This window comes from Mastigoproctus giganteus, chromosome 10 (genome assembly GCF_048544385.1).
Source record: "Mastigoproctus giganteus isolate SK-2022 chromosome 10, ASM4854438v1, whole genome shotgun sequence".
Lineage (NCBI taxonomy): Eukaryota > Metazoa > Arthropoda > Arachnida > Uropygi > Thelyphonidae > Mastigoproctus > Mastigoproctus giganteus.
Window position 1 is genome coordinate 114,279,411 of NC_143584.1, and position 25,207 is coordinate 114,304,617.

The following is a 25,207-nucleotide window of genomic DNA, read 5'->3' on the forward strand; positions in this document are numbered from 1 at the left end:
CTGCTTCCCATATATAGTACTTTACCTTTGTCAATGTTAAACTTCATTTGCCACCTCTCAGCCCATCTGCTCAATGTTTCCAGATTCTGTTGCAGCAGCATACTTTCATTAGTGTCCCTGTCAACCATCATTGTCTGCAAACTTGGACATTAAGCTTGATATACCATCAATATCATTTATAAATACAGAAAACAATGGACCCAACACTGAACCCTGAGGGACTCCACTAATAACATTAGTCTGATGAGCAAGCCATTGCATAACATTGATTCAAATAGCAAATGATGCTGCTCATGTGAAAAGGGCTCTGAAACTTATGCTGATCCAGGGAGCAGATGCCTGGATGTAGTCTTCCATGGTAACATAAAATATATCTCCTTTACTTCAGATTCAAACCAGTTTATTTTAACAGGGTATGCCAAAACAGTAATACCAAGTCCTTTTGCTTACTCATTTTTAGTGTTTCCAAGGGAAAAACAAAAAGTTTTGAAGGCATACTATTCTTTAAAAATCAAAATAAAAAGGTGATTGGTGCATATTAAAAATGCTAAAGCAACTAAGCCATGAAATGTCAGTATATTGGGTCTGTTATAGTGTATACTCTTCAATATACTATTACAGATTCAAGTGTAGTCTTTAGTTGTGCTTGCTGAATGAAAGACTTCATATTTAGAGAGCCATCCCCCTCCAATTTTATCATACCAACATGGACATTTTTTGAACATTAGGTAGAAAATATAAATCTAATTTACACTGGGAGCAATACAGTAAGCAACAGACTACCAATCTGTTTGAATTTTTACTTCATTATAAAACATTAAACAAAATACCATCTAACAAAACTAATAATGATAAATAGGATTATTTGACATCTATGCTAAATGTTTTAATTTAGATTTATGTTTTCTTAAATAAAATGAAAATTGTACCTGGATTAAAATTTGTTCTTACAGTCAATTTATCTGAACCAGAAATTGGTTCTGTTTCTATAGTTTTATGAAATTATATTAATATTAGGGTGTTATGCAATGTACTGTTAGTGAATACCTTTAACAGCACAAATTTCAAAGCTTCTGCAACTGCAGCTTTAAAAAGGCATACCATAATTTAATGTATTCATGCTCTGGAGCTATCTCCCTAGCTCATAGAAGCTATGGCACCTTGAGCTATAACTTCCTGAAATTAAGGCCTGTTCCTCTGCCTTTAAAATAGGCTATCACTCCTCAATCAACCAACAGAACTATGGTCATTCCCTGCTAAGTTCCTATACTATCAGCCCTATGAAGAAAGACAGTTAACTTTCATTTTGTTCAAAATGAAGATCATTTCTCCTCAAAGAACTTTATAAAAAGGAACTTTACATAACATAAAATGGAGAAATTTAGTTTAGAAGAATTTTCTAAGTTGTCTATTAAAGTTGTAACTTAATTTTGTTTTGATAATAAAACAAATGCCTTAATGAAACATTTTTTAATAATGTATTTTGATATCTATTTTCTTTTATAGAAAATCATTGCATTACAATAAAATGGCTACTCTTATTTAGCCTACTGAATATAAGCTTCAGTAGTTCACCCACATTTGCTAATTATACAGCCAACTTTTGTTTTGGCACTGCTGATGCCTCAGAGCATATGGGACATAATATTCCAGAGAAACATAAGTGAGGTAATGAATAAAATAAAGAATGGAATGCATGGATTATAGGTTTAAAGTGCCAATTCAGCTTTGCCAGTAAGAATTACTTTGTACTGAAGTTTAACTTAACATTGACAGGATATTAAAGAAACATGTTGCAGATTTCTCTTCCATAAAGCTATAAAGTTATGGTGCTTTTTTACTCAGCTTTGTCATTCAAGATGTACCAGCTGTCACTGGTGGACAACCTAAGAAAAAAACTCAACCAATCTATTTTAAATCTAAAGAATTAGGAAAACCAAACAGGATTCATCTAAGACTGATCCTATTATTTTCAGGAATTACTTGTGTAAGTACACTTGCAAAATGGCAAAAAGAGATTATTTTAAGAGAAGTTAAAATGGTGGCCACCTAATCCTAGAGGATTTACACATTAGCAACTGTTAGTCTTCCATACTATGGAAAGTACAGTTCTTGAGACTCATTCTCTCAGCTGTACCAAGCCATCTTGCTACAAGAGTAAAATGCTGATGGAACTGATTTGGGTGACATTCAAGTGGCCTAATTCCAGCAAAGTCCAGTTAGCCTGATAGCTAAATCCTCTGCTTGCACCTTCAATGGTGGGACTGTTAGTAACCCTGGGTATAACTCCCATGTGTAAGGTCTGAAATATGGCACCTCTAGTATGCTAGCATACTAGAGGTTACTAGAGCAAAGCTCTGTTAACCAACTGCATGATGGAAGAGATTGTTACAAGAGCAAAGCTCTGGTAACCAACATCTCTTCCATCATGTAATATGATGGAGGTCTTAAAGTTATAGTGGACATCATGGTAAGATCCAATCTTCCTTACATTGAGGGTACAGTTCAAAAACTGTAGGCTGGCTGCTAGATAGTCTACCAGACAAACTATTGGTAACTCTAGGAGACTTCCAGATCAGCTAGTGTATAATCTTGCTGTTTCTACTCTGCCAGATAGTGACTGAAGGTAGTCTGAGTAGTGTGTATGTGGGGAAGCATTGTCAAGGAGCTGGATATATTCATACAATGTGTATACCATATCCAAAAATTATTACTTAATACAGCATAACTATGCTGTGTTTTCTTATTTCTGAATATAGTATGAATTATCAAAATAATAGAATAAACTTGTCTGAAAAGATAAGCCTCCCAAATATTTCACAAATATACATGGTCTCAGGTCTAATCTCAATTATGTCCATTTCCACTTAGTCTGCCAAGTGGCATTGGCTTTTTCAGACAGAATCCCAAAATATTGGTTGATTCAACTATTGCTTACCTCTTATTATTTGCTGTACAATTCCTATCTCTTTAAGGATGGTACTTGTGTATGTCCATTCTGATATTCCCTGTCAGATTTAATTTGGAACTTCCCATTTTGATCTTCTCTGGCATAAAATCTCTACCACATTGTCAAATTCATCTGTTGCCTCAATTATTCTCCCAACTCCACTAATCACTTGAAACTTACTTCCTCTTTCAAACAACTTTCTCCAGTTCAGCTGGAGAAATTTTCCTTGATGATTTTAATGTTCAAAACTCTGGTTTTCTGGTCACATAGACCTAGCTGGTCAAGATGCTGAAGCTTTTGCAATTACTAATGACCTTGCACAGATTGTTCATTTACATACCAGAACACTAACCAAGCAGCCAAACACCACCTTTTTCTTACAAACCCTTCTTAAGCACATGGTTGAGGTGAGTGGTCCTCAACAGGGGCCATGCCATTTCTGAGGAGCCATGGGCAAAAATTGCAAAACTGGGGACCATGGAAAGTTCTAAAATAATTACTAATATGAAAAAAATTAGACTGCAAGGATTATAAATAAAGATTGTAGTTAATAAACTACTTTTTATTATAATAAGTCCTTATATTATAAAAAAAAAAGTGCAGTTGATAAAGTACATTTATTATAAATATTACAATTAAACAATGAGGGTGGGGGCCAAAGAGGTGAATGAAACTCAGAAGTGGACTGAGAGCAAAAAAGGTTGAGAACCACTGCTCTAGACACCTTGGAATGGTTTCTTCTGGAATTGAGCCATTCTCAACCTTATATTTGGCATTACAAGAATGCCAAAATGGGATATGGATTTCTTTTCTGTGGTCAGATTACTGCTTCAAATCTGATGTGAAGATTTGCTCACATCATGTTGGTGAAATTATTCACATAGATGAATAATTCTACTCCACCTTAAAACCTTGTCCTTTATCTAAAGCTTTGTTTTCCAATATAGCTGTCAAGGCTGTTCAAGATAAGAATGTCATATCACAACCAGCTCTGCCTACACCAAAGCTTGCAAAAATTGCAAAGCAGTTATTGATCAGTCCAAACTAAATTTGGACCATTCTCTGAAATAAAAGCAAGTTTTCTAGAAAATTTGCTTGTCCAATGGTGTTATACATTCTGGTCTCTTATAAAGCTATTGCCTACAACTTTTGCCCATCTGTTCCCACTTTTGTCATTTCAGCCTGAGATAAAGTTGACCTGCTAGCATCCTATTTTTCTTCCAGTTCTTGTATTGATTATCTTGGTAAACCAGCTGACTATTCTCAGTACTCCATTCAATGCCTCCTGTGGTGTTCCATCAAAAGGATTTTGAACAGTCTTGATAAGGAATCTCCAGATCCCAATAGTATTTCTCCACTTGTTTGTAAAACCTGTTCTGCATCACCTTTTCACTTTATTCCAAAGGTTTTCCCTTCTGCTTGGAAATTTGCTCATATCTAGCCAGTTCCTAAAAAGGGTAACAATCTCTCCCATCCAATTACCCCATTGCACTTATTTCTACTCTTTCTAAAGAGATAGAGAAATCAATTAACTGCCAACTCTTAAACTATCTAGAAACCTATCTGATCAACAATTGCCAGTATGGATTCCATCAGTGTCAACCCACTGGTGATATTCTTGCTTATATCACCTATCTATGGACAAATTCAATGGAAGAGTCTGGTTAAACCAGAGCAGTTGCTCTTGTTTAGCATAAAGGTTTTCTAAATAAGCTTCCATCTTATGGTTTGCCAATTTTGGCATTGGGTGTCCAATTTTCTAACTGCTCATTGCAGCTGATGGTTCTGTCCTCTAACTTCTCCACTAATGCTGGTGTTACCCAAGGTTGTCTTTTTTCCCACTGTCTTATATATCAATGACATTCTTCCATTGACCAGAAAATCCTATATAATATTGCTGATAGCATATTGCATCCTGCCTTCCAGTTTGAGAAACCTTGCCCTGCTCAAATGGCTTCAACTTCTTGAATATCCACTACCAATTCCTTAAGTATTGATCTCCAAGGGGGCAAAGATACTTAGTTGATTTCAATTATAGTTCAATATATACTTTGAACTGTACAATTTGGAAAGAACCAAAATTGTTTTGTTTCAACTGTTCCTTGCAGATGAACATTGCTCTCTTCCCATCTGCCTTGCTTATTGTATCAGATAAAGTCTCACAATCCATAAAATCATGAATATGAACCCACCTGATAAGTCAAATTTAGCTTAATTGACAGTTTACATAGATTGTCTGCAACATCATTTGATTCATGGGTGATCAGTTGAATACTCTTGCCTCTAGTAGTTTCCCTAACATGCCAATGCAAATCATTTGCATTGTTGATTCCATGAGTTATCCCTCCCAAAAAATTTAGTTTACACTAAAATTTAGTTTTCATAGCAGGTCTTCCTCCAATCAAAGCCAAATTGAAATCTTCTGTAAGACTCATGCTTACTAGCTCCATACCACCTGCATGTAAAAACTTATCATAATGCTCAGTGATCTGGTCTGTAGATCATTCCCACTCATACAGTTGCTTCCAACTATCTCACTCCAGACCAACTCTTCACTGGCATATGCATTAAATACCTGAATCTGGAAAGCTTCAGTTGCACTGTAGCTGCTTTTGCTAAAAAGCATGGCATCATTACACCTATCTCCCTAAATACACTGTATATACCATAGTCACTGATCCCTATCCCCTGGTAGGACACCTGGAAATAGTGGATGAGCTTGACCATACATTATGTATTATTGTCTGATACATCTGATTTGCTAATGCTGACATCATAGACTAACATTTGTCAGCCTTAGGCAATCAGTTTAACAAATTCACTCATTTTATGACTCTACATTACTGTAGATACAGTAGTGGCATGTGATGTAAGAAAACAAGTGTATGAGCTTATGCAGCATCAGCCAAAAAAACAATTACAAAACAATCTCCTCTAAATATTTGTCCAGTTCCACCTTAAGTTTATTTAACCCATCAACTTCCACAATGACAGATGGACACAAATTTCTGCACATCTATTCTATATCTGTCCTTCCTCAATTTCAATTGATGCCCCTTTAAGTTCATAATCTGAACAAGTGGAAGAATCCCATCAGAATTCAGCATGCTCAACCCATTCAAAGCATTATACACCTCAATCAGATCACCTTGCAGGTGCCTAGTCTCCAGCTGCTGTAATTTGCAGAATTTAAGCCTCTCCTCTTAAGAGGATCCCTTCATTCCCCTCACCAATCTTGTTGCCCTTCTCTGTACACTCAAGCAAATCTACATCCTTCCTAAAATGAGGCCTCCATACCTGCATGCTGTACTCAAGGCATGGCCTGACCATTGCCTTATACAGAGGGACAATCACCTTCTCCCTGCTAACAAAATTCCTGTATATCATTGACAATATTATTAGCATATGGTGTAAGGAAGCCAGAGGCTTATGCTACACCAGCTAAAAAAAAAATTCTGAATTACCCTGAGAGAGAGAGAGAGAGAGAGAGAGAGAGAGAAGAAAAAGGGGAGGAGAAATCAAAAGGGAATCACCAAGAAAGAATGATGATATCCAACTCAGGACCCTGGGTATGCTAATCCCATACTCACCAGATGGGAGCTCCTGGGGTTAATACCCTATGACCTGGCCTGGCAGCATTGCTCAGAAAACTATATCTGACTGCACAATTACTTGCAGGTCTTTTTCATTTTCTACCACCTTAAGTGTAGTACCAGACTTGGTACATTTCTCTGGGGTAACTTCTACCCATATGCAGTACTTTGCATTTTTCAATGTTAAACTTCAGTTGCCACTTCTCAGCCTATCTGCCCAAATTTTCTAGATCCTGTTGCAGTAACACTGCCATTACTGTCAATAACAACCCTGCCAACCTTAGGATCATCTACAAACTTTGATACTAAGCTTGATATACCTTCATCAATATCATTGATAAATATACAATGACAGTGGACCCAACACCAAACCCTGTGGGACTCCACTAATAACATTAGTCCACAAAGAGCAGCACCCATTGATTACCACCCTCTGTCTTCTCCCACTCAACCATCCTTTTATCCATTATAAAATACCCTTAATACCATTCTGCTCCAATTTGTATAATAGTCTTCCATGTGCAACAGTATCAAAATCTTTCCTGAAATCTAAGTATATGATATCAAAATTATTTTTTTCATCCAGTTACTTTGTAACCACCTCACCAATCAAATTTGTCAGACAAGACTTTCCCTTAAACCCATGCTGTGTAAATTATTACTGCAATCTTGTCTAGACCCTGCAATGCATCTTTAACCAGTGACTCCATTATTTTACCTGGAAAAAAAGGGTTAAACTAAGTGGTCTAATTACTTGTGTCACCCTTTGTGAACACATTTGTTCGTCTCCACTCTGTGGGGACCTCCCAAGCAAGGATGTTCTCATAATTATGGCTAAGGGTTTGTTTACTTCCTTTTTCCACCTTTAATAGAACTAGATTGATCCCAGTTATATTAAAGAACTATACAAGAACAGTTAAGACTTGTTGTATAGTTACTACCCTGACACCCTTTAAAGTAATTTCAGCTTTCCTAGTGTTAACTTGCTAACTTTTTAGTTTCTATAGCAGAATATTAGATACTAACAAAGCTAAAATTCAAGGTTTAGACCTAAATGGATATCACAAGTTGACTAGTTACAGAAGAAAAGTGCACAGGATGATTATAAATCAGTAGGGGACATGGAATCCTGCTGGAAGTAGGAACTAGTCTACCAATCAGGTCATTAAGGGACAATCAATCTGCCTTAGATAAGCTAAGGCAGATAAGTCACTGGCTAAGAATGCAAAGAATTTTGTTAACACTAAGGAAAGATGAACAACATTGGCCCACTAGATATGAATGGCATAACTATCAATCATCCTGTTCAGGTTGCTGAAAAATATTTTGTATCTGAAGTTTAGGGATGGAAACACAAAGTTATAACTGGAAGCCAAATACTTTGATAACTGAGAGAAGGCTAAAAATAAAGCTGGGTTAATGAAGCTAGGCAAACCTTTGGCCATAATTATGAGTGCATCCTTTGATTCAGGGCAGGTCCATATGGGCAAACTTATCCCTAATTCACAAAGGGTGATAAAAGAGCAACTGTATATTCTATAAGCTTGACTTCTGTTCCAGAGAACAGAACAGAGTTAATGGTTAAAGTATTGCAGGATCATTGTAACAGGAATGGAATTATACACAGATCACAGCATGGGCTTGTTAAGGGGAGGGATTCTGTCTAACAAATCTGATGAATAGCTATTATGAGACACTAACAAAGGAAATAGAGGCAAATAATTGACATAGTGAGATCTTCATAAGCTTGACAGTTCTACACAAGATTGCTGTAGACATTGGAGCAGTGTGTGGTGTTAGGGGAGTTTACTATAGATGAAGGGAGGAGTGGCAGAAGATAGTTTGGTTATACGTAGACACTGCTCTTGGAGTCCTTGAGGTTACACATGTTGCACTCATTACTATTTATAGAATTTATTAAAAATGCTAATGAAGGCCTATTGTCAAAGTTTAGAGATGATACAAAGGTTGGCAGAGTGGTTAATGATAGGAATCAAGCATACTACTATAGCAAGACCTCTATCTATATATAGATAAATAAAATAAGCTGAAGTGGAAGTTTGGTAAATTCAAGTTACTGCATATGGGAAGCAATAATTAAGTATAACATAATTAAGTGGCACCACACTCAAGGTGGAGAACTAAAGACAACATAATGGTAGCTGTCCCATCCAACATTGAGCTCATAACAGTGCAGACAGCACTGTTAGAACAGCTTAGTTTTCTGTTAATGATAACTTTTCCAGCAAGTACAAAGAAATAATTATACCATTGTTCTGTATAATGTATTGGTTAAGACACCTTGAGAACTGCATACAGATCTGGAAACCTCATTTTAAGAGCAACCAGATTTACTCAAGAACTTTTACAAAGGCTAATGCAAAAGTTTGGTTTGACAGATTTGCCAACTAAGCAAATTCAAGGAAACTTGATTGAAGTGTTTAAATCTTTAGATAATTGTGTAGGTATGCCTGGATGGCCTACAAAAGGTAGGCCATCCAGGCATACCTACACAATTTTTAAAACCTGGTAACTTTATAGCAGCATACCAATAGAGTTGCTGTAAAGTTGTTTCAATTTTATGAATTCTGCAAATGGTAATCCTATTAAAATATACTAACAACTGAGCATGCAAGGAATTCTGTAGTTTTAAAAAATTTACCTCATTCTGGTCCTGCTTTACTTTGTACTTTTCATCCCCTTTCCTACAAAAGATTTGATGTTTAGGCAAAGTTGGGTATAATACAAATGAGTCATAAACCAATTCATGACATTATCTTTAATTATGGGTCTTAGTTGTAGTTTTAAAAAAAATTTATATTGGATTAAATTCATTAATGATTGAAGTTTTTGTACTATGATGAATCTCAATAAGGGACTCCATTGAACAATCCATAAAATACGCATAAGCCTCCCTGTGGCACATACTCGGGGTAAAAATCATCCCTTTGTGCAAGTGCATTTACCATGTGATTAGGAAGCTGTAAATCAATATGGGGCAAGCATTAATAAAAGAAAAGCAAACGTAGAGTTTAGAAAATGAGTACATGTAATAAGCATTGCCTGCCAAACAATTTGATAAAAATTAAATACATTATCTCCAAAAACTAAAAGCAATGCTCTTTGCAATTCATTTTCAAACACCATCTGTTTTGCTTTCTTAATTAAAAAAGAAAAAATGTTGACACATATGGGGTTTTCAGCCAGACACTAAAAATGTTTACATAAAAGTTCTCAGGGTAGCTCAAGAACCCCACCCCCATTATGTTACAAATGAACATGCTCTTGAAAAAAGGTACCAAAGAATGGAGAAGGCCATGTCCATGTTTTGAAGTTGTGCTTTAAGATTCAAAGATTAATTGTTACTGTGGGTGCTCCCAGGTTAAGTTTTAATTTTACCTGACTAAAATGTTAGTCTGAAACCTTCTGGCAACATAAGAAATCATGCAACTGTTATTACATAACAGTTGCAAGCTGCCTTCCAAAAAGATGATTTCAAGATGGTGTTGAGTGGTTTAGATGAGAGTAAAAAATTTAAATAGCTGAAAACTTAATTTTAATGTTAAGAATATTAAGAAAAAACTTGCTGTTTTAACACCTATCCAAGATAAACTTCACAAAACAAAATGGCTATAAAAATGACCTTATTTTACTGCACCATTGTATTCAGTTAGCCAGGCATTCTAGAAATATTCTAGCCATTTTCTCATATTTCTGTGAATATGAATTGCCCATAAATCTAAGGGGGTTTTCATTGTATTGAAATAATTAGATTAAAACAGATTTAGTGATTGGTCATTACTAAGGTATGTTTTGGACAATCTTTCATGTGTAAAAAAAAGTTTATAGCAGGCATGTCAAATTGGCAACTCAGCACTCACAGGTTTAAATGTTAACCTTTATAGGTTAATGGTGTAAAACACATATGAAAATGACAGCAACACTTAAAAGGAGATATACTAATAAAATTTTAAATTCATAACATTAACCTTTCTTTAGACATGATCACATTTTGTGGAAGGCAAAACTTCTGCAAATTTCATTAATCCCACTGGTGTGCTATATGCATACCAATACAACCCTTCCAAGAACTTGTGCAGCCTTGAACACTTTAGTTTGATACCCCTGGTTATACTATTTATTGGTAAATAATTATACTTATTCCAAGAACAGTTTGTTAAAACCCACTGCATTAAATTGTTATTAACTTGAGTTAAGCAAAGTTAAAGGAAATCATGACAAAAAAACTGAATGGTTCAAATTTGTCTGCTCATTATCTAGGCCTTGCAGCTATAGACTATTTTGGTAATCTTGCACTTTATCAGCACAAGTTGAGTCAATATCTTGTCCATAGTTGCCAATCTCATTTAGTTTGGTATATTATACCATGTTTATAATTTATTGTAGGCTGATCTGAAGCTTTTTAAAAAACTGTACATATTGCACTAAAGGGATACAGGAGTCCACAAACATGTTTCTCAAATACCATACAAGCCTCAGATGGCATTGGAGGTCAAGAAAGAGGAATCCTTAGGAGTGGAAGGAATGATGAATTTCACCATGTCTGTTTGATGCTAGTGCTAGGGTTGTTTGATGGTCTAGGCTTCAAAGAAAGCTCTCCAGGAACAATTGTGGAAGAGCTGGAGTATCTTAGGACTCATGGTTAAAAAGCATAGTTCAGATGCTATCAAATACCATCACTCCCAAGTTACCAACAACTGATTCAGATATGCAAATACCCAATCTCAGTATCCAACAGAGCCATAGTTGCCTGTAAAATATTATCTTTGTTACACTATTTTGCTGTTTTCACAATCCAGACCATACCTGAATTTTTTCAACCTCTAAGAGAAGGCCAGATTAGTTAAGAGCCTGATCCTGAGGGTTATGAGCCTCTATAGTTATCAATACTTAGCCACTGAACTTCACCAGATCAAAATTATCCCTCAGCATTCATTAACTGCATCAAGACAATGCATCCAACATTTTAGATCCCCATAACAGAGCAACTACAAAGATCATCCCCTGACCACCCAAGAGCAGGGGACTATCAAAACAGCACAAAATATTTTATAGGCAACTAAGCTTTCCAGAGACAGCAACTCCACCACACAACAGGTTCACAAATGAGTCTGCCAGCACAGCAAGTGCACTATCAGGCACATGTTCAAGAATATAGGTGCAGCCAGATTCTTGAACATGCTTTAACTACCCACAGAGGATATGGAAGCAACATGACACTTAAGAGCATCTGCCAAAGATGTCATATCCTTAACCTCAAATACAAAAATTTTCAAATTCTTACATACTTTTACCTGGAAAAAAGTCCTTCCATACAACAGCCAAGGTGCTAGCATCAGCACTTAATCTGATACCCTTTATCTCCCCCCACCTCCTGGATTCCCAGATACCAACACTGTATGGTACCTTTGACCACCACTTGATTACCCTCCACTCCTCATGGCCATAGTTAATCTGATAGCAACAAGGTTTAGTTCCAAAGAATCCAAGTATCTCTGGAGCAAGCTAGCCAGCCAATCAAACTAAGCCCATCCAGTCCCATCATCTTATGAAGATCACTGCCTATTCAAAATATAGGCCAGAGCCAATTAGCATAGTTTTCTCTCAGAGCACTGTAGAGACTTTCCAGCTACCATGTTTTTTTGTGAGTAAGTGTCTGATTCTGATTTCTGAATCTTTCATCAATAGTAAAAACAATGCAGTATATTTGGCAACCTTTTCCCTATTATGCCCTTTAACTTTAACCCAAGAGTTATTTCTGGGTTTGAAATTAATCCTATCTGAAAAAGTTAGGTTGCCCTAAACACATGTTAGAAACAATGTGCTCTCTGAAAAGCCACCTGGGAGATTGTAGTTGGCTAATCAAACTCCTCAAATATTTACATTCAAATTATGTACAAATATAATCCAGAATTTTATAACACTTAAAATATCATTGCATTCAAACAGGTTACCAACAATAATAAAAATTCAATTTGAATGTTGTTGTAAATTGTCATTTTCTCATCTGCTTATTTAGATCCCAATTCACATGTAAAATAATTACTGTACAGTACTTATTATCCTATGGCATCCATATTGGAAGAATATAAAACCAGGACACTTATGGCATTGTTATCAGTGGAGTCTCATCTCTTGAGGAAAAATATGCAGAATTTTTTTAAAAAACTATTTAAGATGTAGAATTAATAAGAATACAATTCTTACCTTTGAATGACAATTTATGCAATAAATATGAAAACTATTTTTTATTAAAGGAAAAAAATTTGCTTTTAGCCAGTGTTGTGGCTTGGAATTGCAAATAAATATGAACATCTAATAAATTCACTTTTGTTCAAGGTATTCTATTTTTTTTAAAGTAATCTTGTTTATTTTTTAACACAACTTAGCATAGTCCATTTATTTTTGATTATGGCTTTTTAAGCCCCAAACTGATTGTATAATAAATTTTGAAAGTTACTTTCATTTTTTTTGAAAAAATGATTCCATAGACTTTGATATCCTCCCATTTCTGAATGTTTTTCATTAGCATCCAGTTTAAGATGCTGGAATTGTTCCAGGGGTTAACCAATTTTAATTTTTAGCTGCCAAATAAATATCCAATTGTTTTTAAACTTATGAACTTTTTGGTTTTCTATATCACTGAATTTTTGTAGCCTTAAATTGCAGAAATTGACCAGGCATTCTATTATCTTAATTGTTTTTTTCAACAATTATTTTAACCTCTAAAATAGTTGTTTTTCAATTTAGTATCTGCCTATTGAAGAAACAAAGCTGTGGGCAGTCTACAAATATGCTTCTCCCAATGGATGATTAAAAATCAAAGGGGGGCTTTTCTTTGGTTAAAAATGATTTTAACCCTTTGAAAATTTAAAATGCATTCACTTACAGGAAATAATGACAACCAGGGAGAGAGTCATTTTTTATACTCTACATCAACAGTAGCACAAAATTCCTTTCACACTTACTGTTCAAACAGTATAAGTGTGAAAGAAATGTTTTTATAACTACCAATTCAACAAACTGCTAGTATTCCTACTCCCAATTGAGCAGAATTATGAAATGCACACTATACATCCGACATCTTTGATAGTGGAATTAAGAAAAATGTTGCATTGGCCTCTGTTGATCCCTCCAAAATTAACATTTGTATTGTCAGCTCCAAATGCAATACACATTTCTTTGGGGGATATTATTTTCCTTTGGAAAAGGAATATAGTTGGCAATAGTTTGATGTCTCATCAAGTAAACAATTCATTTTAAGAAGTTTAACTTGCATACCATTTTTCTCTGAACTAATGTAATAATGGAAATGACTTCTGATTTATGGTTGCTTGCATTGGCAGAAATTCTAATGAATTCTGTACTGTTGATAGATTTTAAAACTTCATTAAGTGAAGTAGCCAGTACATTATTAGTCAAAAAGTTGACTGAAAAGCAGTGGTGCATTATACCTTCATGGGGCCCCAAGGCAAAATGGAAAATGGGGGCCCATCTAAAGAAAAAACCAATGAAGAACATTTAATTATGTTAACAAAAAAAAAATTGACAGAACTAAATATAAAAATTAACAAAATTAGCAAAACCATTTTTGAAAAATGGAATTGTCAAATTAATCTTAAAAGTAAAATTTTATTGACTTGGCAGGTAGAAAGTTCATTTTCCAATTAAAATTACTTAAAAATGAATAAAAAAACAAGGTCATGGTGTGTTTCAATTGCAGTCTCCAAGGTTCCCCTATATGCCACTGTAGCATCTGAAAAGGCAAAGACTGGCAGGTGTACATATGCGTGTAAGTTGTCTTATGTTGAGTGCCGGCACCTGGCAACTTTGCAGGCAGAGAACACCTGGTCCCTTACTTCCAACCTTGGCCATGAGGCACAGCAGGGTCCACTTTCTAGTGGAGAATATCAGGCAAGCCTGGGAGCCACAAGGTGTTTAGGGAAAGGAAGTGGGGATGGAATTAAATATGGGGGGTTGGAAAGAAGAGATAGACCTCCAATGAAGTAGAAGAGAAAAGTCTTACAATAGTTTATAGAGTGAAAAAATATTAATAAAATGTACAAGTTCGTGCAAACACATTAATATGCAGCTAAACTCTGAATTAGCAAAAATATGCAAAGGCAGCATTGTTTAAGTTACATCTCATTGTGAATACCTTCACGAGTTTCCATATTGCACTATAAGTAATGCTTCAAAGGAGAAGACTTATTCTCAGCAGATACCACCAGAGATAACTTAAACAATGCCACCTTTGCATATTTTTGCTAATAGTTTAGCTGTGTACTAATGATGCATTTGAACTAACGTTCGTTGTCTAAATCTCACAGCCTGAGGCTAAAGCCCTTAATGCATTTCAATATAAATAAAATAAATATACAGGTAGTGTTTGATTTATGTTGTGGTTAGGATCCTGGGGGAACAGGAACAAATGGAACCCTTTATACAGGGTGTCTCAAAAATATTGGTACAAATGTTTAGGGGAGGTAGGTAACATCTAAAGGAATGTTAAGTGCATAGGAACCCATAACTGGAAACATGATATTTAAAATATCATGCCCCAAACTAGAGCAGCAAGGCAACTGGCACAAAGTGGCAGGAGTGCTGACTCAGGAGAGAACTGAGGGGGGAAAATTCTCTAATCCATCACAGCCTAAAAAAAAGTGCAACTTGTGAAATGGTTGCTGAACTTTGGAACAGAACATGATATTGCCATGGGGGATGTCTTTGTGTGTGCAATGTAAGGAAATCAGGCAACTCAGCATTGTTATAGGCCTATTATGAGAGGCCTCAGCTGGCCACATCAACACCAGAGCTTGCACTTGGTTGTCACACAACACAGTGGCAACCCTCAAGGCAGAAAGCACTGGTCCCACAGGAACTAGTAGTTGTTGGTGACTATTGCCAGGGAAACAGGGAACACACTTTGTATAAAGGATAGGTGGAACAGGACCAGGGTATGTCTGCCAGGGGCAAAGGTTGATGTAGAGTGGATATCATCTTTTAAAGGCACAAAAGGTGATATAGTTGTACACATTGGCACTAATGATATTAAGAGTAGGAGACTGCAGAATTATTAAGTACAGGTGACTGTTGGAAAAACCTGTGAATTAGGGTTGAATTTGAAAGTGTCTGCAATTCTGCCCAGACACTATAGGAGGGAGTATATGATGAGCCTTGTCAATCAATTTGGCCCTGGAAAGATAATGCAAGGCTCAAGGTGTAGAATTTTTCAGCCTGGTCTGTACATTTTAACAGGAAAGCCTACTTCTACAGGGATTGGATACACTTCAATAGAAAGGGTGCAAGAATATTTGCTGATGCTATCAAGGCAGTGTTAGGTGGGTCAGAAAACAGCTAGCTTGGGGAGGATACAAGGACTAAAAGATTAACAGTAGCCACTGGCAGAGGTGAAAGTGATTCTTGCACTGCTTCTATAGGAATGAGCAGAAGCCTGAAAAACAAGATACAGAATATTTCAGAGACTGCTGGGAGTCATTGCAGTACAAGTAAACACATGGGTTGTGTTAGGTTGAGATATATTTTAAGAATAGAAACAGGTGCATGTATACTTGTGTACACCAATGCTAGGAATTGGGTAAATAAATTTGATGAATTTCAGGTATTCTCAAAGCATCAAAGTCAGATATTGTTGGGATATCAGAGATGGTGTCACAGATATAAGGAATGCAGAACTGGAATTTGGGGAGCACATCTACAGAAAGGATAGACAAGATAGGAAGGGAGGAGGGGTTATGCTATAAGGTAAGAAACAAAATCCAAGGAAGTAAAGCCAGTTGACATCGTTGGACAGTACAGTGTCAAGTCAGTTTGCTGTGACATAAGCATTGGGAGATCAAAATTGACTAGGAGTGTGCTGTAGGCCTAATGAGTATAATAAGAAACTGTACAGGGAAATAGGCCAGTAAATCAGAGTCATAATGGGGGATTTTAATTTCCCAGATATTGACTGGAATTTGGGTTGGTCACTCACACTAGCAAGGCTTTTGTGGATTTATTGGATGATTGTTTTCTATATCAGAATGTTTGGGAGGCAACTAGAGGGAGTAATACTTTTGATTTGATTATCAGTAGTGATTCTTCATGCACTAACACAATCTGCAGATAAAGGAACCACTAGATGGCAGTGATCACAGTGTGCTGAAGTGGGATTTACTCAAAGAGGTAACTACCATCAGGGGTAAAGAGAAGGGTTATTGCTTTCATAAAGGCAATTACAATGGTCTGAGACTATTTAAAAGTTCTATACAGTGGGACAAACTGATTTTACCAACAGCAAATTCAAAATGGGAAGCATTCAAAGAACTTATCTTGGAAGGCTATTAGGCTTTACATACCAACTAAGAAATTGTTCAAGGATTAGGCCTAAATGGATGTCAGATGAACTAATGAGATATATGGCAGAGAAGAAAAATGCAAGGGATACATAAATTAATGTGACAGAAGCTTATATTGATGGTTCAAGTGTTGATGATCCTACTCAGGTGGCTAACAAACTAAATGAATATTGAGTTTCAACATTCATACATGAGGAATTATTCAGCAAGGGGAATGCCAGAGGTGTATTGAACTCTGGCAGTAAGCTAGATAATCTTGTAATAACTAAGTGGAGAAGAAATTGAAAATAAACACAAGGCACCTGGGGTGGATGGGATCTATCCAGATATATTAAAGGAGGCAGCAAAGGAAGTAAGCAAACCCTTAGCCATAATTATGAGCTTCCTTGGACTCACGGGAGGTACCCATAGACTGGAGATGTGCAAATGTGACCCCAATTCACAAAGGAGATCAAAGGCTGACACAAGTAATTATTGACCTGCGAGTGAAACTTCTGTTCCAGGAAAATTAATGGAGGCACTGGTTAAAGAAGCACTGCAGGATCATCTAGACAAGATTTCATTTATAGCTCAGACACAGCATGGTTTTGTTAAGGAGAAGTCTTGCCTGACCAATTTGATTGGATACTTATGCAGTCACAAAAGAACTGTTTTTATTTGGTTTTTAGGAGCATTAGCAACTAAGGCCATATTGCTTTGGGAATATGTGGTGGTCATTCCCTGACCTTTCTGTATCATCCATATTTGGATGTGATGGGCTCGAACGCCGGTCTAATCAAGAAGCATGTGCTACGGCACTGCTGCTCCTTCCCACCTGGCTATGGAGGTGCCACAAAACTGGATGCAGAGAATAACTTTGATATTATATACTTGGATCTTAGAAAGGCTTTGATACTGTTGCACAAATTGGAGAAGTGTAGCATTGGAGGCAAATTACTGCTATGGATAAAGGGGTGGTTGAGGGGGAGAAGACAGTGGTAATCAATGGACACTGCTCATCATAGACTAACATTAGTGGAGTCCCTCAGGGTTCAGTGTTTGGTTCACTATTGTTTTCTGTATTTATAAATAATATTGATGGTATATCAAGCTTAATGTCCAAGTTTGCTGATGATATGAAGGTTGGCAGGGTTGTTAAGGACACTACTGATGCTATGCTGCTGCTGCAACAGGATCTGGAAATGTTGAGCAGATGGGTTGAGAGGTAGCAAATGAAGTTTAACATTGACAAACAATGTACTACATATGGGAAGCAGTAATCCCAGAGTAACACATCAACTGTGGTATCACACTGACTGTGTGAGAGAATGAAAAGGACCTGGGGGTAATTGTGCAGGCAGATATGAAGTTTTCTGAGTGGTGCAGACAGTCTGCAAGAGTAGCTCATGGTGTCTTGTCAGTGATATACAGCAATTTTTCTAGTAGAGATAAGGTGATTATCATCACCTTGTATAAGGCAATGGTCAGGCCACACCTTGATTACTGTATACAGGTCTGGAGGCCTCATTTTAAGAAGGATGTAGAGCTGTTGGAACAAGTACAGAGAAGGGCAACAAGATTAGTGAATGGAACAAAGGGTTGCTCTTAAGAAGAAAGGCTTAAGTTTTGCAAATTAGTGTCTGGAGACTAGGCACCTGCGTAGTGATCTGATTGAGGTGTATAAAGACTTGAATGGTTTGAGCATGCTCGATGCTGATTGGATTCTTCCTCTTGCTCAGAATAATCACCTGAGAGGGCATAGTTTCAAATTGAGGAAAGACAGTTGTAGGATAGATGTGTGGAAGTTTGCTTTAGCCAGCAGGTGGTTGATTGCTGGAACAGACTTCCATCCCTTGTTGTGGAAGTTGATAGCCTAAATAAGTTTAAGGCTCAGCTGGACAGCTATTTCAAACAAACAGAGAAGTGGAAGTTTTTTGGCTGATCCTGTATAAGCTTGCTTTCTTGCATCATATGCCTCTAATGCTAATTCAGACAGCATAGGTTTGTTAAAGGAAAGTCTTGTCTGACAAATTTGATGTGGTTACAAAAGGAACTGGATGCAAAAAATAATTTTGATATATACTTGGATTTCAGGAAAGCTTTTAACACTTGTGCATGGAAGACTGCTGTACAAATTGTCTCAGTGTGGTATTAATGGCAAGTTGCTACAATGGATAAAAGGGTGGTTTAGTGGGAGAAGCAGTGGTAATCAATGTATGTGGACTGATGTTATTAGTTGACTCTTCATGGACTGATATTGGGCCCACTGTTTTGTATATTTATCAATGTTGATGAAGGTATATCAGGCTTAATGTCAGTTTCCAGATGTTACTAAATTTGGCATAGTTAATGACAGTAATGGTAGTATGCTACCACAACAGAATCTTGAAAAATTTAGGCAGATGGGCTGAGAAGTGGCAACTGAAGTTTAAGAGTGACAAATGCAAAGTACTGCATACAGGTAGAAGTAACTTCAGAGGAATGTACCAACTGTGTGGTACTACCCTTGGGGTGGTAGACATACTGTGCAGTTAGATATGAAGTTTTGAGCAATGCAGACAGCTATCAAAGCAGGTCATGGGGTATTGTCAATGATATACAGGAATTTTGTTAGAGAAAAGGTTATCTTTTGTATAATGCAATGGTCAGGCCTTGTCTTGAGTACTGCATATAGGTCTGGAAGCTTCAATTTACGAAGGATGTAGAGTTACTGGAGCATGTACAGAGAAGAGCAACAAGATTGGTGATGAGAACAAAGGGTCCTCTTACCATGAAATGCTTAAGTTCTACAAATTGCAGTGACTGGAGACTAATCACCTGCAAGGTGATCTGACTGAGGTATGAGACCTTGGATGGGTTGAGCCCAGTGAGATTCTTCTCCTTGTTCAGATTACAAACCTGAGGGACAAATTCAAATTGACGAAAGTTGTAGAATAGATGTGTGGAAATTTGCTTTTAGCCAGCAGCTGGTTAATTGCTGGAACAAGCTTCCAGCTGTTATTTTAACATTGATGTCTTAAATTCAAGGAGGTACTGGACATACTTTTAGGGGGAATGGATGCATGAAATTTATTTTTTTTGGTTGATCCTACATAAGCTCATGTGCTTGCTTTCATGCATCAATTACTACCACATCACCTGTTCATTCTTGAATTTTTCTTCCTTAAATTTAATCAAACAACCTGCTTCCATAACACCAGAAAGTTTGTCCCAATAATCAACTGCTCGCTGCCTAAAAGAAATTTCCATCATATCTACCCTTATCCCGCAATCTATCCTTCAAAAATTGATTTATATTCACCCCACTGTGCTGTAATAATGCCATCAGTTAGCTTTCTCAATCCATTCATAGCCTTATAGCAGAACTAATCTTGTTTAGAGCACAATTTTGTTCACCTCACCAATTTCATTGTTCTTTTCCTGTTTGAAGTTATCTACATCCTTTCTAAACAGAAATTTAGACTATTTAGTATTCAAGATGTGGCCAAACCTCTGGCTTAGTGGCAGAAAAAAAAAAAAAACTGCATCACCTTAAAAAAGGTAACATTTTGGTGAAACAAGATTGTTTGATTAGTCTGTTTGTTGCAAAGCAAATGTATTGCATCAGACAACACTTCTATTGCATCACAGTAATTGCAAGGTATTGCATCAGCTGTTCCTATAAATATGGTGTTGGAAGGTTATACAAGCTCATTAGTATCCTGTTTTGCAGAGGTGCAAAACTTGGCTCAATATGTTCAGTTAACACTAAGGGAAAAAAAGTAGCTGTTGCCCTGTTCCAGGAAGGGCTTTCTATGCATGCTATCACTGATAAAATAGGCTTCCAGTCAACATTACCTCAGGTGCTGAAATTAAAGCATGAAACAGGTGATGTGAAGAGAAGGCCTGGATCAGGCCTCAAGAGAGCGACTACTCCTTTCCAAAATCAATATTTGAAACGGCTATTACTTCGTAATCGCTATGAGTGTCCTGATCTAAAACTGGACTGAGATGGCCTCTGGTGTTGAAACAAGTGCACCAACTATCCAAAGCTGGCTTTTGGAATGTGGTCTGCATACCAATTGGCCCAAGAAGCCTTTGTTGATTCAACAAATAAGGAAGACTTGCTTGGGCTAAAATGCATGTTTCATGGAAAAGAGTAGTGGGACATTGTCATCTTTGCTGACAAATCAAAATTCAACCTGCATGGCTCAAATGGGAAGCGATATATCAGAAGACAAAATTCAGAGGCATACCATGGATTGTGAAGTTCCCCACCAGACCTTTACAGTCTGTGGTTTGCTTGTTATGCATCCCAGTTGGGGACATAACAAGCAAAGGTATGGGGCAAATTAAGTTTATTAACCAAACAGTGAATGGAGAAACCTACACTATCTTGGAGTGCCTGAAACCTGTTAAGGATCACCACACAGACGTCCAAAACTGAATTGTTCAACAGGACTCCACACCTTACCATGCAGCAAAGTTGGTAAGTTATGCTATAGATTTAATGAGTTTGTCTTGTCTCAAGGCTTAAAACATACAATGTTCCCCTTTAAAGTACAGTCATACCTCAAATGCTGAGAGTGTTGAATGGCCTGGCAACAGTGCAGATTTGAACCCTGGTACATGATGTACAAAATTGCTCAGAAGCCAACGAGTAAGATTCAGCTGCAGGAGAGCATTGCAAAGATGTGGTACCACAAAATAGGGCAACCATATAACCAGCAGTCGATTAACTATATGCCAGATTGTTGCAATGCTGTAATGGCAATTAGAGGAGGAACAAAATTTTGCTGATTTACAGTACAGTAATACCGACTTACGAACTCTGAGTTATGCGGTTATTGATTTTTTCGTTTGGTATATAACCAAAATTAGCTTACCACTGATTTGGAGTTCAAATCAAAGCTTGGGTGACAGCTTCCGTTTTTGAGGACTGGTTTGGTCACCACTTCATACCCGAAGTCAAACGTTATTGCAAGTCTAAACAGATTCCATTTAAAGTAATGCTTCTTATGGACAATGCACCTGGTCACCCTCCTGCCACCCTAATTAATTTCGACCCACGTGTGAAAGTTGTTTTGGCCTCCACAACCAGCTTGTTTCAGTCATCAAAACATTTGAGGCTTACTACACAAGGCGTTCGTTTGGACGACTGAATGAAGCTATGAGACAAAATAGTGAGATATCTTAGACTTTTGGAAACAATTTAATGTTTTAGATGCCGTAAGAATCATTGAAGAATCTTGGGATGAAATTCACACAAAAAAAAACATTGAATGGTCTCTGGAAGAAACCATGTTCATTTTTTCTCAAAAACGAGACGAAAACAATGCCAGAAACTGATCATGTTGCTCATGTGTTAGAAGTTTTAATCTTGCCAGGCAATTAGATTTGGAAGCCAATGGTGATGTCAACGAGCTGTTGGATTCATAGTCAGGAGCTGACAATGAATGAGCTGAGATGTGTGAGCAAAACGTCACTGAAGTATCCACACTTCAGACCCAGTTCCACCAGAAAAGTATGACAATTGCAAGTTTGACACAAGGCCTCAGCTCAATTGAAAAGGGCTTAACAATTTTAGAACACAAGACTCCAACAAATGCGTTATAGCTACAAAGCAAGGAATAAAAAATTAACTTGCTACAAAGAAATTCTGCGTGAAAAAAAAAAGCGCTGTGTCGTCAGACGAATTTGTTAGATTTTATGAAGCCATCGACAATTTTTTTTTTACGTACTCATTTTTTAATATGTACAAATAACTGCAATTTTATTAAATATTTCTTCTAAATAAGTGTTTTTGTTAGTCCTTGGTCCCAATTAAACAATTGTATTTATATGCAAAGTCTTACCCCGACTTACGCGATTTCCGCCGAACCCACCTATCACGTAACTTCAGGGTATTACTGTACATAATACTATTACATTAACTTGTCATTTGTTTGTACATGTAAATGCAATAAAATGTTTGGTTGTCATGAATGCATTTGCATGATTTCTCATATTTCACCCTTTGGGAAGATATTTATGGTAATTAAGTTATATCAGGTGGTCTTTTTATTGGATTTCATTCATAGATATCCCATTTAACAAATGCATTTCGAACATTTCTGCACAACCCACAATGCAGTGCAAAAAACATTTACAAAATTCAGAAGCAATGCATTTTGTCCACCACTGTACAATGGGATAATTGTCTCAGTTTGTCCCATTTCTTAAATAGGATTCAAGAAAGTCGACAACTTTTGGAGCTAATGGATAGATGAAATGGGAATGGTTTTTTGGGTGATGCCAAAAATCTTGCTTTTCCATCATGTGCCATTACTAATGGCTAACATTTCACAATTGCAGTTTGAAATTGTTTTTACCAACAGACCTGGTAAAAAGCAACTGTTAGCATCTGCATTCTTCAGAGATGAGAAGTCTGGATGCACTGATAGTGGCTGCAGTGCCCAGCTGGTCGAATGAATAATTCGTACAAGCGATGGTAGCCATCACATAGTATTCTTTACACAATTATCGATCAGGCTGTAAAGTAGAGAAACTTGTTACTTACCCACGTTCTTTATCTTTCTTATCCTGCTTCTGATCCTTGCTTTTACCTTTACTATCCTTTTTGTATTTGACTTCTTCATTGCTTTCACGATTTTTTCCTTCATGTTTTTTAGCAGAGCATGCTTGGAGCACAACTAGAAACACTACTACTAAAAAAGCCAGCAGTACTGCTTTCCTCATTTTGAAAATACCTTCAAATGAAAATATAAAACAGATTCAGATTAAGTTTAGAAGTTGCATGTGTCAGGTTGATTTTTTCATCACATTAATTTGGTTCTGTAATATAATTTTATCCTTTTCATTAAAGGAAAGACAGTGTGAATTTGCCCTCAATATCTTTACATAGCTTGATTAAATTAGATCAATTAAGGTTTACAGTGTTGTTTCACTTAGTTGCCACTGCTCGTAATTATTTTGCTAGCAATGCTTAACATCCAAGAAAGTCAGAATCGCCAGCTATAAGTGACTTAAGAATAAATTCACAATTGAACTTGAAAATTTTAAGAGGTGGAAACTAGATTCTTTAGTTATCAATATTACACTGCGTCAAAGTGGACAGTACAAAAGTACTATGCACTTAAATGCATGCTTACTGGCTGTGCCACTTCACACTACAGCCAAAACTGTATTGCGAACCAGTGGATTTTTCTGCCATGGACTTAGAAATATTGAATGCTTCAATAAATAAAATTGAATTCCATATCCATTAATTTCTTTAGTCATGAAAAAAGAAATCAGAATTTAAAATTAAATAGAACTTAGAAACAGAAGGTAATTAGTGATCACAGAACTAATTACAACTAGATTCCTTTGAACTTCAATTTAAGTTAATCTTTAACTTTAAAATGAAAAGTTTAAAATCCTACATGAAATTAGAAGTGCAAACAAGATGCTAGAAGAGCTGGACTTCGCATACAGGAATTTATTTGTATAAAGCAATCGATACACCGCATTTAGAATGCTGCATGGAAACCACATTTTTGGAAAGCCAAAAATGGAAAAAAAGGCAACATTAGCTGATAGCCCAGAAGGGTGTTCTTACAAGACAGATTCCGTAAACTGCAGTGTTTAGAAACTAGGTATGGTGATCTTAATGACATGTTAAGAAAGGGTTAAACTAAATGTTTGTAATAGTTACTGAGACAAGGGGATAAATTTAAAACATGAAATTCTTTCAGACAGTGCCTGTACGAAAAACGTAGTATTGTTAAGTGGGTAGTTGAATAAATTAAGGAGTGGACATGTGACAAGTGGATATATCCCACGCTTTTGGCTGATGCCAAATTCGCTTTTTCTTCGTCGCATAATTTTGCAATAGTAATGTGTATAAGTATAAACCAGAATATTATGAAAATACGAAGTAGCTGACTAGATTTTGAAAGAAATCTATTGCCCAATGTGTTTGAATTAAATATGTAAAAAGTGACTTCTTTAAATACTCTGCGCCATACATCTGCCACTAGGTTTGCGACGTTTAGAAGAGCAAATTTAAGTAGAGCATTTGTGATCGCATCAAACTATTACTGGTGTTTACCTTTGAAAACCGATTTGTCCACAACGTACATGCTGTCATTTTTGTTGCAATCGCTCTTGTTAAATGATTTTAAACACTCAAGTGTACAAAATAGTGCAAATACATCATGTTAGTACATTCAATTCTAGATTAGCAAATTATTTGTTAAAGCGGCATCGTTTAAGTCATCTCATTGTGAATACCATCACGACGAGTTGCCATGACATTGCACTACTTCGAATACGTAACGCTTCAC

The 25,207-nt window shown here is 36.5% G+C and overlaps 1 protein-coding gene across 2 annotated transcripts in view; it reads right to left on the minus strand.

Annotated features, from left to right (window-relative positions):
- Positions 1-25,207, minus strand: part of LOC150079232 (uncharacterized) — a 62,717-nt gene that overhangs the window by 28,507 nt on the left and 9,003 nt on the right. For both annotated transcript variants that reach the window (XM_090382335.1, XM_090382336.1), the window contains exons 2-3: positions 23,440-23,629; positions 9,206-9,248 (exon numbers count right to left, since the gene is read on the minus strand). In XM_090382335.1, coding sequence (XP_090238461.1) covers positions 9,206-9,248; positions 23,440-23,618 — 222 coding nt within the window. In that variant the 5' untranslated portion in view covers positions 23,619-23,629. The remainder of the gene's footprint in view (positions 1-9,205; positions 9,249-23,439; positions 23,630-25,207) is intronic.